At 34.1% G+C, this 13,466-nt stretch overlaps 1 protein-coding gene across 5 annotated transcripts in view; it reads right to left on the bottom strand.

Annotated features, from left to right (window-relative positions):
- Nucleotides 1–13,466, bottom strand: part of KIF20B (kinesin family member 20B) — a 67,432-nt gene that overhangs the window by 12,497 nt on the left and 41,469 nt on the right. For all 5 annotated transcript variants that reach the window (XM_031682429.2, XM_015245051.3, XM_031682431.2 and 2 more), the window contains exons 23-26: nt 10,918–10,978; nt 5,489–5,614; nt 4,666–4,793; nt 2,895–3,050 (exon numbers count right to left, since the gene is read on the bottom strand). In XM_031682429.2, coding sequence (XP_031538289.2) covers nt 2,895–3,050; nt 4,666–4,793; nt 5,489–5,614; nt 10,918–10,978 — 471 coding nt within the window. The remainder of the gene's footprint in view (nt 1–2,894; nt 3,051–4,665; nt 4,794–5,488; nt 5,615–10,917; nt 10,979–13,466) is intronic.

Here is a 13,466-nt window from a genome sequence, read left to right as displayed (position 1 = left end):
GATAAAGGATAGTCAAAATTATTCTGAAAATGAAGAACAAGTAGGAGCAATCACACTATGTCATTTCAAGCCTTCTATAATAATTATCAAGACAGTGTCATATTGATTAAAGGACAGACAGAGATTAGAGGAACGGAGGAGAGGGTCCACAAATGTATGGCCTATTGACAAAATACCAAAGAAATTCAACGGAGGAAAGGACAGTTTTTCTAACAATGGGTGATGGAACAACTGAGTAGCCAAATGGAAAAAAAAGAAAAAACCTTAATCATAATCTCACACCACATACAAACCCTTGGACAACTGATTTATGACAAAAGTGGCAGAACAATGGGAAACAGTTTTTTCCGAAAGCACTACCAAGCTGACTGGGAATCCACATTTAGAACAGCAGCAGCGGCAGCAGCCTTTACCCCATCTCACTCCACCACAAAAATCAATTCTAGGGTCTAAATATGAAAGGCAAAAACCCCAAACCTTTCGGGGAATAACAGAACATCTTCATGTCCTTGAGGTCCATAAAAGAAAAGACTGGGAAAATGAATTAAAATAAGTTTAAGAATTTCTGTTCATAAAAAGGCAACAAGAGAGTGAAAAGGTAAACTAGAGATTGAAAAAGGATAACTGCAACACATTAGAGGAAAAAGGGCTGCTATCCAGAAAGTATAAGGAACTCCTCCTATAAATCAGCAAGAAAAAGATAGACAGTCCAATGGTAAATAAGCAAGGGGACTTACATAGGCAGAGCCAGTAAACAAAGCATCCATCAGTACTAACTGAAGTATAAATGAGTACAACTATTTTGAAAATCAGTTTGGCATTCTACTAGAGTTCCAAATATGTATATCTTTGTCAACTAGCAATTTTATTCTTGGCTGTGCAACAGAAAAGCATGCCCATGGGCACTAAGGGAAATGTATAAAAATGTTTCTACAAGAATTTACTTGTAACAGCCCCAAATAGGAAAAAAAATCTACGTCTTCACCTTTAAACTGAACAGACTGTGGTGTACTTATCATTGAAATACTCAGCAGTGAAAACAAACTTATTCCAGCTACATACAACAGCATGGATGATTCTCACAAACATCATACCGCGTGAAGGAAGCCAGGCACAAAGAAATGCATTCTAAAAATTTTCGTTTATTTAAAATTCAAAAATGCACAAAATTAAAGTTTAACATTAAAAAACAGAATAGTTATTACCATTGAGAAGAGGGGGTCTCTAGAGTACTGATACTGTTCTATTTCTTAAACTGGCAGTTAAGTGGGTGCTTGACTTTACAGTAATTCACTGAACTACATGTTTGCTTTGTTTACTTACTGTGTTATAGGTTATAATTTAAAAAGCTTTAAACATCAATTTATTTCTTAAATATGGCATTAACATATATCTTAGGTATGACTGTAAAGAAACATATGGGAGAAAGGAGAAAACTAGCTAGATTAAAAACTCAAAGGAGGTTTACTTGCAGGCATAGCTGCCACAGAGACCACTGACTAGGAAAAAAAAATAGGCCCATTACTGGTTTAGAGCTGGAGTAACTATGACAGCCAACAGCTTTGGTTTCACTTCTTGCCTCCTACTATTGTCCGGGAAGGGTGGATGTGGGCTGTGGGACAGAAACAGAAACAGCAGCAACCTCTCCTGTTAAGACAGATGCAATATCATGATCCTGCTCAGCCCAACACTTCCTGAAGGTACCTCCAATCATGTGGAACTGGCACATGAAATGAAATATACTGCCATCTCGGTGCTATAGTAATGACAAGTATTAGTCTCACATACTTTGTCATGCAACAAAGAGAGTCAAGACTCTAAGGGAACATGACAACTAAATGAAATGGTAGTATCCTAGATTAGATCCTAGATCCAGAAAAAAAGACAGTGGGAAAATTAGTGAAATTCTAATAAGGTCCGTAATTTAACTAACAGTACTACAGTAATATTTTTTCTTGATGTTAATCATTGTATTGTTGTTATGTAAGATCTAACATCAGAAGTTGGGTGATGAGTATATAGAAACTCTCTGTACTAGTTTGGCAACTTTAATGGAAATAAAATTATTTCAAAATAACAAGATAACAATATTTTTAAAAATCAGTGGGAAAATCATCCTTAACTTATTGAAAGTTAACATTCCTGTTTGCACAGGAAAGTGTAGCTGATACTAGTAACATTCTGTTATAAACAAATTTGGAAATGCCAACAGATGACAATATGACACTGCTAAGTTACTATTATTGTAAACAGAGAACTAATTTTTCATTTAAAAATAATGTTAATCTATTAGGTAATAGCTTTCCTAGGATCAGTGATGACTTTTAACTTCTTTTTTCTGATTAGCAATACTGGGTGCCAAACAGACTAAGATGTTGATTCAAATAGGAGGAAAAAAGCACACTAAGATAGAATCACTTAAGAACCATGGCTAGTCAATGTAAAACTAGAAGTTATTCTACGTATGGTCTTCTAAGAAATACTTAGTTGACTTAAAAAAAAAAAAAAGTCCTGATAAAATCAGCTTACGAGGTAAAATATAACACCATGTTAGTAGAATCTAAAGTTCAAAATGCAAATTTTTACAATCTAGTAGGGATAACCCTGTGGTCAAAAGGAAGAGATTTTTAAGTTCTAAATCTAGATACTGAGATGTAATCAGTTATCTTCCCAACTTGCTAAATGGACTGAAAAGTTTAAATAAGAACATTAAATGAACTTCAAGATAAATTGGGATAGAAAAGTCATCTTACAAATAGACAAACTGCCGTTAAAAAAATAAAAACAGGCAACCATACAGACACTGATAAGAACCTAAGGATCTCAGGGGAAAATTCAACAAACTAAACAAAGCAGGCGAAATACACTGAAGATAAAGTATAAATTTTACCAACCATTTCATTTTGTTGCTTCAAACAATGCTCTCTGTCTTCAGCATATTTTTTCATTTCTCTGTTTCGTAAATTCTCAGACTCTTTTGCTTGAGTGATAAGCATCATTTTTTCTTCTAACCATTTTTTTCTATCAGCTTTATATTTCTGTTCAGATTCCTAAATGTATAAATAGCACAAGTTAACTATCACATGCTAAAAATGCAGTTTATAAATTTGTACTTTTAACATTCCATATAATCCATCATTTTTCACTTCAACTTTTCAAAAACTTAAAACTAAGTGTTTTTCCTTAAATAAGTGACAAGATTAGAGTTTATTTCAGATTATGCAAAGAACACTGCTGGTTTGCTTTTCTAAACAGTATTTCATCTATAAACTTAATTTTGCTATAAAGTCCATTTAAGGGCTTTCCTTCATCAGTGAGCTTAAGAAGAAATAATTTAAATTTCTCAAAGAGTTACAGAGAACCAAGCCTTCTTAAATGCCAGATTAAAAGAAAGAAATTAACTTATGGTGGTTATTTCTAATTGCATGGTTACAAAAATAAAGTTTTCCTGGGTACACAGGATGCCAAATAAAGAGTAACTTGTGTAACAGGACAAACATTTATTAATTTAAGGAACATTGGGAACAGCTAGACAGAGAATACAGTTCATAGGTAAAGTTCAAAGAGGCTTGCATGGATTCTTTAGGTTCAAAAACATCTAATTTATACATTCAAAATTCAAATAAAAATTCATTTCTAACAAAAACAATAATACTACATTAAAAACTATATAATTAAAAATCCCACTGTTTTATAAACTTCTAAAACCACTGTACTTGATAAATTATGGCAAGTCCATTCCAGGATTACAAAGTTTATTATCTAAGATACATGATCGCATCATTTGAGAACAATGTAAAACATACTACATGTTATACAATGTCCTTAATGTGAACATTCTCAATGTAGCTAATGTATTTTTTTCATAACTAATAGAGTATTTACTCTGCTCCAGTTGCTTTTGGGTTTTGACAATGGAGAGGGTAAGTTCCAAAGTACATAATTAACAGTTACAAAAGAAAGTAACTGATTTTTTTGTTGTTCAGTATCTGATTATATACAGCCTGAATTTAAGAAAATAATTTAGATGCAGTCAACTTTTCAAAATCATGTTTTCTTCAATCTCAAAACTACAATTATGAATACAACTTTTAATAAAATGTACAAAACTTTACATAGTATTCGTTAAATCCCATTAAAAAGCTATTTCCTCCATATGCTGTTATGTTTCACATACATAGTATGTGAAAGCTGAACATGGGAGCAAACACAAACACAAAACAGAATATCTTCTATGTAGCAGTATGGTTTCAAATGTATTCCAGTATTCAGATATACAATTCTATTCTTTACCAAATTAATAACTAAATTTACAATAATCAAAATAATTTTCCTAACAGTCATCTTCTCCACAACAGTATTTGATGAGTTAGAAATTTAAGGAGTAGCAAAAGAGATATAAAGACATAAAAAGTGGCAATTTTAGAATTAAATGTGTAAAGTGCAAAACTGAAGACCCACTGCATTTTCATTGGCGCTTAGTAATTGTACTTTGGGAATTTCTTCCCCATTTCATTTTAATGTGTACTGAAAAATTATATCTATTAACATTTCCCCAGTATCGCTTTACCTATATCTAAATTAATTATAAAATACTTACCAAACTCTTCTCTTATGAGAAATATAATATATAGATACATATACATACATAGATAAAAACCATACCTGTAACTCATCTTGAAGCTTACTAAGCTTTATATTAAGTACATCTGTGTTATCCTCAAGTTCTTTATTTAAACTCTGATTGCTTTTGGTTTCCAGATCTTTGCATTTTTCCTTCCATTTTTCCAATTCTGATTTGAAAACATAAAAATTATTTTAAAAAGCACATACAAAAGTTATACCAAGTAGAGATATATGCAGCATGAGATATAGATCAGGAATCAGCAGAGACCAGAAGCAGAAGTACACAGACCAAGACAGAACTGAGACTATTCTGAGAGATTATCAAATTCTTAAAGAACTTAAAAAACTTCTCAATAACCCACTGCATAAGTGTTCAAAGTATATAGTATAAATGCATGCCAATAAACAGGAAACTTCACGTTCTCAAAACAAATAAATGAATAAATAAATTAAAAACCAAAATCAAAAACTAAAAAGGGGGCAAAAACCCCCACTGATGGTATTCTGAAGGATAGAATCAGAGTATTTATTGAGATAAACATACAAGATGACATCAAATGGTGCACAGATGTGAAATTAAGTTGAAAATTTATTCTTAACATCTGCGGGACACTGCAACAGGTCATCGTCCAGTTATTATCAGTGTCCTTATTCCTTCCTTATTTACATACAATTTTACTTAGATAAAACAATTTTCATCACAATGGAAAATGACAAGTGACGGGATATTCCAAAAACACACCAAATACTTTTTCACTATGAATTATTATAAACACTAAACTATTTTAAGAAGGAAGGAAATCTAGGAAAATAAAGAAAATGTAAGAGTGCATCTTGAGATATTTAAGCAATCTTGCTGTACCTGTGGCCAGCCTTTCTGCTTCCTCTAACTTTGCCTCAAGCACTTGATCTTGTTCTACCTGAGTTTGTTCTTGTTCTTCCAGAGTCATTCGCATGTCTTCAATTATTTTCTCTTTAACATTTAAATCTAAAAATTTGGAAAGAAGGTTTTAGAAATTACTAACATCGACATCTAGATATCTATTTTTTTCTTGAGTTCTTCTAAAATTAAAATACAGTTTTATTAACCATAATAGAAGATGAGTTCCAGAAAGATGAACACTTTGTCTTCTTCACTGCTATATTTTCAGAGCCTAAAACGGTACCAGCATATGTGAAGCACCCAATAAGAAGCTGATATACAGACGGATGCTTGGACGACGGCAAGAATAAATGGATGGAAAAGGAATCTTTTCAGATAAAATTAACAATTTTCTATACAATTAAACTATTGATAAAATAATAAAACTATTATTTTACTGCACTTCACTTAACTGTGCTTCTCATACATTGTTTATTTTTTACAAACTGAAGTTTTGCAGCAATCTTGCATAAGCAAGTCTATTAGCGCATTTTTCCAACAGCATCTGCTCACTTCCTGCCTCCATCACATTTTAGTAATTCTCGCAATATTTCACACATTTTCATTATTGTTACATTTGTTATGGTGATCTATGATCACTGATCTTTGATTTTTTTTAATTCAAAAATTTTAATTATTTATTTATTTGGGGGGGAGAAGGATTCGGGTTTTATTTGTTTATTTTTAATGGAGGTACTGGGGACTGAACTCAGGACCTTGTGCATGCTAAGCACACACTCTACCACTGAGTTATGCCCTCCCTGCTGATGTTACACAAACTACAGCCACATAAGACAGCAAGCTTAATCCATAAACATTGTGTGTGCTGTGACTGCTCCAATGTCTGGCTGTTCCCCTCTCTCTCTCCCTCTCCTTGAGCCTCCCTATTCCCTAAGACACAACAATACTGAGATTAGGTCAGTTAATAACCCTACAGTGGCCTCTAAGTGTTCAAGTGAAGGGAAGAGTTGCACGTCTCTCACTTTAAATCAAAAGCTAGATATGAAATGATTAAGCTTAGCAGCGAAGGCATGCCAAAAGCTGAGACAGGCCGAAACCTAGGCCTCTTGCACCGAACAGCCAAGTGGTGAATGCAAAGTAAAGTCCTTGAAGAAATTTAAAAACGCTACTCCAGTGAACAGTCAAAAAGTAAGAAAGCTAAACAATCTTACTACGGATATGGAGAAAGTTTCAGTGACCTGGATAGAAGATCAAAACCAATCACAACATTCCCTTGAGCTACGGCTTAATCTAGAGCAAGGCCCTACTTCCCTCCAACTCTATGCAGGCTGAGAGAGGTGAGGAGGCTGCAAAAGAAAAGTTTCCAGCTAGAAGAGGTTGGTTCATGAGGCTTAAAGAAGGAATCTGTCTCCATAACATAAAAGTGCAAGGTGAAGCAGGAAGTGCTGGTACAGAAGCTGTAGGAAGTTATCTAGAAGATGTGACTGGATTGCTGCAATCTCATGATCAAACTTGAACGATGAGGAGTTGCTTCTTACAGATGAGCAAAGAAAGTGGTTTCTTGAAATGGAATCCACTCCTAGTGAAGGCACTATGAAGACTGTTGAAATGTTAACAAAGGATTTAGAATATTACGTAAACTCAGTTGATAAAGCAGTGGCAGAGTCTGAGAAGACTGACTCCAATTCTACCATGGGTAAAATGCTATCAAACAACATTGCATGCCACAGAGAAATTGTTCGTGAAAGGAAGAGTCAATTGATGCGGCAAATTTCCTTGTTGTCTTACTTGAAGAAATTGCCACAGCCGTCCCACCCTTCTAACTTAACTAACTTAACTTGACTAACTGGGTAGTTACCCCAGTAACTACCACCCTGATCATTCAGCAGTCGGCAGCCATCAACATCAAGGCAAGACCCTCTATCAGCAAAAAGATGACAACTCTCTAAAGGTTCAGATGATGGTGAGCATTTTTTTAGCAATGAAGTATTTTTCAATTAAGTGTGAACATTGTTTTTTTAGACATCATACTGTTGCATGCTTAACAGACTACAAAATAGTGTAAACATAACTTTTCTATGCACTGGAAAACCAAAATAATTTGTGTGACTTGCTTTACTGCGATCTTTGCTTTACTGTGGTAGTTTGGCACCAAATCCACAATGTCTCCAAGGTATGTCTGTACTAATAAACACAAATCTTAGGATTTAGAAAAAATATTTTTTGTCAAAACACTTACTTTTAGCGTTAATATTCTCAAACCAAACTAAAATCTTTACCTCCTAAAAACAAAAAATTCTCAAGCCTAAACTAATTTTTTTTAATCGCAATTATTTTTGAAAAAATTTCAAAGCCAAATATTTACTTCTAGTGTTTTTAAAACCAACTCCTAAGGAATAACTGTGCTATTATTATAGCCTTACCAAAATTGCTTCTGGCCCTTTAAAAGTGATTGAAGTAATGGTTTATAAACAAATCTATTCTAATTCTGCCTGATACAGAAAGGAGGAAAAAGTGGTTTACTGTCTCTGGTGACAGACACATAGTATCAGGGCTCACTTCAGACACCTCTTACCAAAATGACTGCTCATGTCAGAGGTGATGAACCTTTAAATGCATAGCTCAAACTCAGGTCACTAAAAATGACACTAAAAATGACACAAATCTCAAAAGATGGCTCCCTTAAAATTCTTAATATAAAGCACACTTAAAACAGTAAGAAAAATTTTGAGTAATTTTCAGTACTTCTGTCCTTTGATGTAAGCTGCAGGGGAGCTAATAAAACAGAATTCCTCCTTAGGATTAAAGGAGTACTGGTATTACTATCTAAAACTCTTTCTTTCAAAAAGCATGATTTGTAAATATATTCAGATTATATAATCAATTATAATTGTATTCAAATAATTCATTCCTCTTACACCCTACTTTTTGCCCTAAACTAGAGGGCTTGAAAGGAGTTTAAGTATCTGGTTATTAATCAGTAAAGTCCCAGGACAACGATGATAACTTCACTGTCTAAATACCTCTTATTTGAAAGGTAGGAGCAGTAAAGGAAAAAAGAGAACTATCACATCAGTCACTGCCTCCAATAATTTACATTTTACTTCAGGGAAGAATCCAGAAATATGCAGCAAAATAGAAAATAAAGCAACATAAAAACAGTTATGAGATAGCATATCAAAGTTATCTAAAGGTAGCTATGAACTATTGTAGCTAAATAAATGCCTGTCAAATGAACAAGTAATTAAATGCTTAACATTCAGGGAAGAGGATCACTGAAAGCTACATCAGGTTTCAAGGAGAAAAGGCTTAAGCATAACATTTGAGAACAGGTAGGGAGGAGAAAAAGGGACACCACACAAACTAAGGAAAGAAATGACACATAAATGTCCTGTAAAACTCTGGATTAGAAATACTCCCTTAGTGACAGCTCAAATTTACTTTAGAATACCAGTATATCAGGTATACATAAAACAAGTATGAAAGCTTCAAATCATGGGAATACCATGTTTCACTTACTACACTGGCAATAAGTTTAAAGTTTGATAATACTTAATACTGGCAAAAATGTGGGGAAATGGGCACTCTACACATTATCACTGAAAATACAAACTAGTATACCCACTTTGGGAAGCAGTTAGCAATAGTCATAAAAATTTTAAATATACATCATTTGGGCCAACAACTACACTGCTAGGAATTTCCTATACAAATATATTCACATGTGTGCACAAAGATTCTCTTGCCATTTCAGCAAAGTAGCAAGATACAAAATCAATATGATTAAATCAATTATATTTTATATACAATAGCAAAAACAATCCAAAAATGGCATTAGGGAAACAATTCCATTGTCAATAGTATTACAAACAACAAAATATTTACAAATAAATTTAAAAACAGATGTGTAAAACTTACACACTGAAAACTAAACATCACTAAAAGGAATTATAGAAGGCCTAAATAAATGAAAAGATTTCCTGCATCCATGACTAATATTGTTAGGTTGGCAATTTCCCCAAATAGATCCCCAAATTTAACACAACCCCTATTAAAATTCTAGCTGGCTTTTTTGCAAAAATTGACAAGCTGATACTAAAATTCACATGGAAATGCAAGAGATTTAAAATAGCCAAAAGAATCCTGCAAAAGAAGAAAGAATGTGGGAACATTCACACTTCCCAATTTCAAAACTTACTTAAAAGGTAAGAAACAAGACAGTGTGGTGCTAGCCTAAGAAGTGGCATACAGAACAATGAAACACACTGAGAGTTCAGAAATAAACCCTTACATATATAGTCAACTGACTTTCAACAAAGGGGCAAAACAATGCAATGAGGGAAAGAAGAGTCTTTTTTAACAAATGGTGCTGGGACAACTGGATCTCCATATGAAAAAGAATCAAGTTAGACACCTATCTCACACAATATACAAAATTATACTCAAATGGATTAATTCAAAATGGATCAAAGACCTAAATATAAGAACTAAAACTATAAAACTCTTGGAAGAAAACCTAGATAACTTGAGATTAGGCGACAGTTTCTTACTATTCACATCTGCCAACAATGACACAGGAGCCAAAGTAAACAGAAACTCTAAAAAGATTATGGAAATAAGAGATGTTAAGGGATAATGGCCTAATAAGGGTAGGAGAAAATACGACTGTGTGCAGAGATATATTTTCACATCCAAGTTACTGATTCAAGTTAATCCTCTAAATGTTCAAGTCATCCAAATAAATAATAATCTGGTTGTCTTACCCCTCCTCTTTAGTTGGCCAAGTACAAATAGCATGAATTAGTGAAGAAAGTCTGAAACTTAAGAGTGAAACAGACATGGGTTCAAAGCCCAGGTCTACTACTCACACAACTAAGAAGTGAAGGGGTGAGTGATGGGAAGGAGAGGAATCTGCGTAATTTTATGAACAGAAATATGTATATATCATCTACAAAGATAATTTTGTGATATTTCAAATAAACTATCAATACAATTTGAGAAAAAAATTCAGCAGATACACTTTGAATCTAAATTATTAAATGTTTTTTTTAAACTATTTAAAAAAATTTTAAAGCTATTTTACTTGAAGAATTTTCTTTAAATGATTTTGTCTAGAAATCCATTCCATTCACTGTGACCTATACAACTTTGACTGATTTTATTTTTCACAACATACTGGCCACTACCTAGAAATCAATGTTGCTTTGACTGAATACTTCTTAATGTTTTACTTCAAGAATAAACTTTACGTTGATAAGTTACTCTTTAAAATCAATACTTTTCTCTTTTGATGAAGTTACATCCTTTGTTGGCCTTATTTCACTTAAGAATTGTCTAAGGAATAGTAGTTATTCTTACTACTTATTTTGTAGTCTTTTTAATACTGGAAGTAGAGGTTTGTTTCTGACCTTTGCACACTCTCTCATATTGCTGTATAGCTTCTTCCACTTTCCGATCACTTAACTGCTCCTGCGAAATGAAAGAATATGAATTAAATGCAATTGTAACTTAACTATGCCCCGATATTTAATAGTGGGGCTTGAAAATGGGGGTTAATATTAAATTTGGAATCTATCTCCGATAAGGCTGACTACTAGTCTCAATCTCTTCAGTTTCACCTTGGAGAAAAGGGCAGGGTGAGAGTGATAATAAGAAAAACAAAAACAAAACCCCCAAAACTTTATACCTTTATTAAGTGGTATTAATGAGAATGAAAAATGCCGAATCATTTTCTTTACTCAACCTTTTAAGCTAGCATGTATGTTTTTTTCACACATCACAAAAAGCATAAACAGGGGAAATGGAAGTTTACTGTGTATTTAATGTAGGAGGAAAAAAGAAAACCATAAACAAATTCCCTTTCAGTAAATTCAAAATGCAGGAAAAATAGGGCTCCCACATGCCCTTTATGTAGAAAGTAGCTGGGAGGTTTGAAAAAGATGCAAGATTAATGTATGGGCACTTGAAATCCTTCAATTCCAGTTTTAACCTGTCATGTAACCCAAACTTCACTCCCTCTCTCATCTAATTTCAGCACTATCTTCTCATATTATAAGTTTTAGAATAATCATTATAGAACCTGGAAATCTCTAAATCCTATTATGAAAGTATTGACTGCTTTATTAGAATTATATTCAGTCAAAAACTAAAGTCATGTATTTACATCTAAATATTCATTAGTTTCCTTCATTTAAAAGCAAACAAGCAAATACAACAAATTCAATTTTTAAATTATTGTCATTTAATTGATGTCAAACAAAATATAACCATTTATAAAGGGATTCTGCTCTCCAAGTGCCCTTCTAAAAAAATTTTTACAAGATTTAATCTTCATTTTCTTTTTACTTTTTATTTATAACAGAGTCACAAAGATAGCAGAGATTTCCTGTCTAACCTCTGCTCAGCTTCCCTAATGTTAACTTATAGTACCATGGGACACTTATTTAAAAATCAAGAAATTAACACTGGACACAAAAGTGCGCACCTGAGTTTTGAAGCTTTGTTATTTAAACATGGAAACATCTTTGTAAAAGAGAAATGAACACTGGTATAATACTATTAATAATATTACAGACTTTATTCACATTTCACCAGTTTCTCCACTGATGTCCTTTTTCTGTTCCAGGATCTCATACAGGATACAACACTGCATTTAGTCACCATGTCTCCTCCAGTCTGTGACAGTTGCCCCATAATTCCTTAACCTTAATGACCTTGACACTTTTTACTGGTTAGGTATTTGGTAGAACATCCTCAGTTTGATCTGCTGTTTTCTCTCTGAGGTTATGGATTTTAGAGACAAATGCCACAAAAGCACTGTGCCCTTCTGATCACATCAAATCAGGAAGTTCACGGTGACTTACTACTGCTGATGTTATTCTTAAACACCTTGGTTAAGATATAACTGTAAAGTTACAATTTTTTCCTTTCCATACCCTTTGCTAGAAGCAAATCACCAGGGCCTTATTTAATTTTAAGCAATTTATTTTTAGGTTCCAGGAAAGGTCAAAAGAGAATTTGTCATAAAGGACTGATAGAGTGGACCCCAGTGAAGGGCCAGCGATATGATAGTGAGTGGCCAGGGTGGCAGAAATCGTCAGGAGTGAACAAAGAGCATGGTGACAAGTGAGACAAAGAGAGCTTAATGGAGAACGACAGAGTAACAGAGATTACCGAGGGTGCAGAGAGGAGGACACAGAAAGCACTAAAGCTGGTGGACCAAAATGAAGAGTGACAAGAAGGGAGTATCTGTGTAGGAGAGACAGGCCTGGAAGGACAACAGAGTGAATACGCGATAAAGTGGAAGGGAGAGAAGAATGAGGGGTCAACAAAGAGCCAAGCCTTACCAGGGAGTGAGGACGTGTGATGAAAGGAGCAAACCTCGAACCTAATCTTACAAAGAGAGAAAATGGCAGGAACGATGGAGACTGTCGAACAGTGACGGAAAGGGACGGAGAATGACAGAGAATGACACAAGAAGACACACGGTGATGAACAGAGATAGAGACTGATGGAGGGAGATGGACAATAATGAAAGAGACGGAGGATGAAAGGGAACGACACAGGTGGAAGGACAGTGAGGGAAAGAGACAGAAAATGATGGAGGTGGACAGACGGTGACAGGAAGAAGTTAGATTGTGTCTGGCTATATACGGGCCACACTATAAACAGGTTTTCAGTCTGTTTTGAAATCTCACTATATGTTTGGGTTGATGCTGAAGTCACCCATTAAAATCAAGCATTCACAGCTGTTCTCCGAAGTCTCTTAAAGTTCCCTAAGTTGCTGGAATCATGAAATGATTGTCATTTTTCTTGAAAGTAGGATGTTTAAACAGCTTTTTTCCCTAAAGGCCTCCCAAAAGTCCACTGAAAACACGGTGACTCTTGTTCTGTGGATTGGGGGTGGGGGTAGACATGGAGGCAGGCTAGGAGACAATTCCCCCAGAAACCCTGGGAG

Source organism: Vicugna pacos, chromosome 11, assembly GCF_048564905.1.
Source record: "Vicugna pacos chromosome 11, VicPac4, whole genome shotgun sequence".
Classification (NCBI taxonomy): domain Eukaryota; kingdom Metazoa; phylum Chordata; class Mammalia; order Artiodactyla; family Camelidae; genus Vicugna; species Vicugna pacos.
This window is presented reverse-complemented; position numbering and strand designations above follow the sequence as displayed.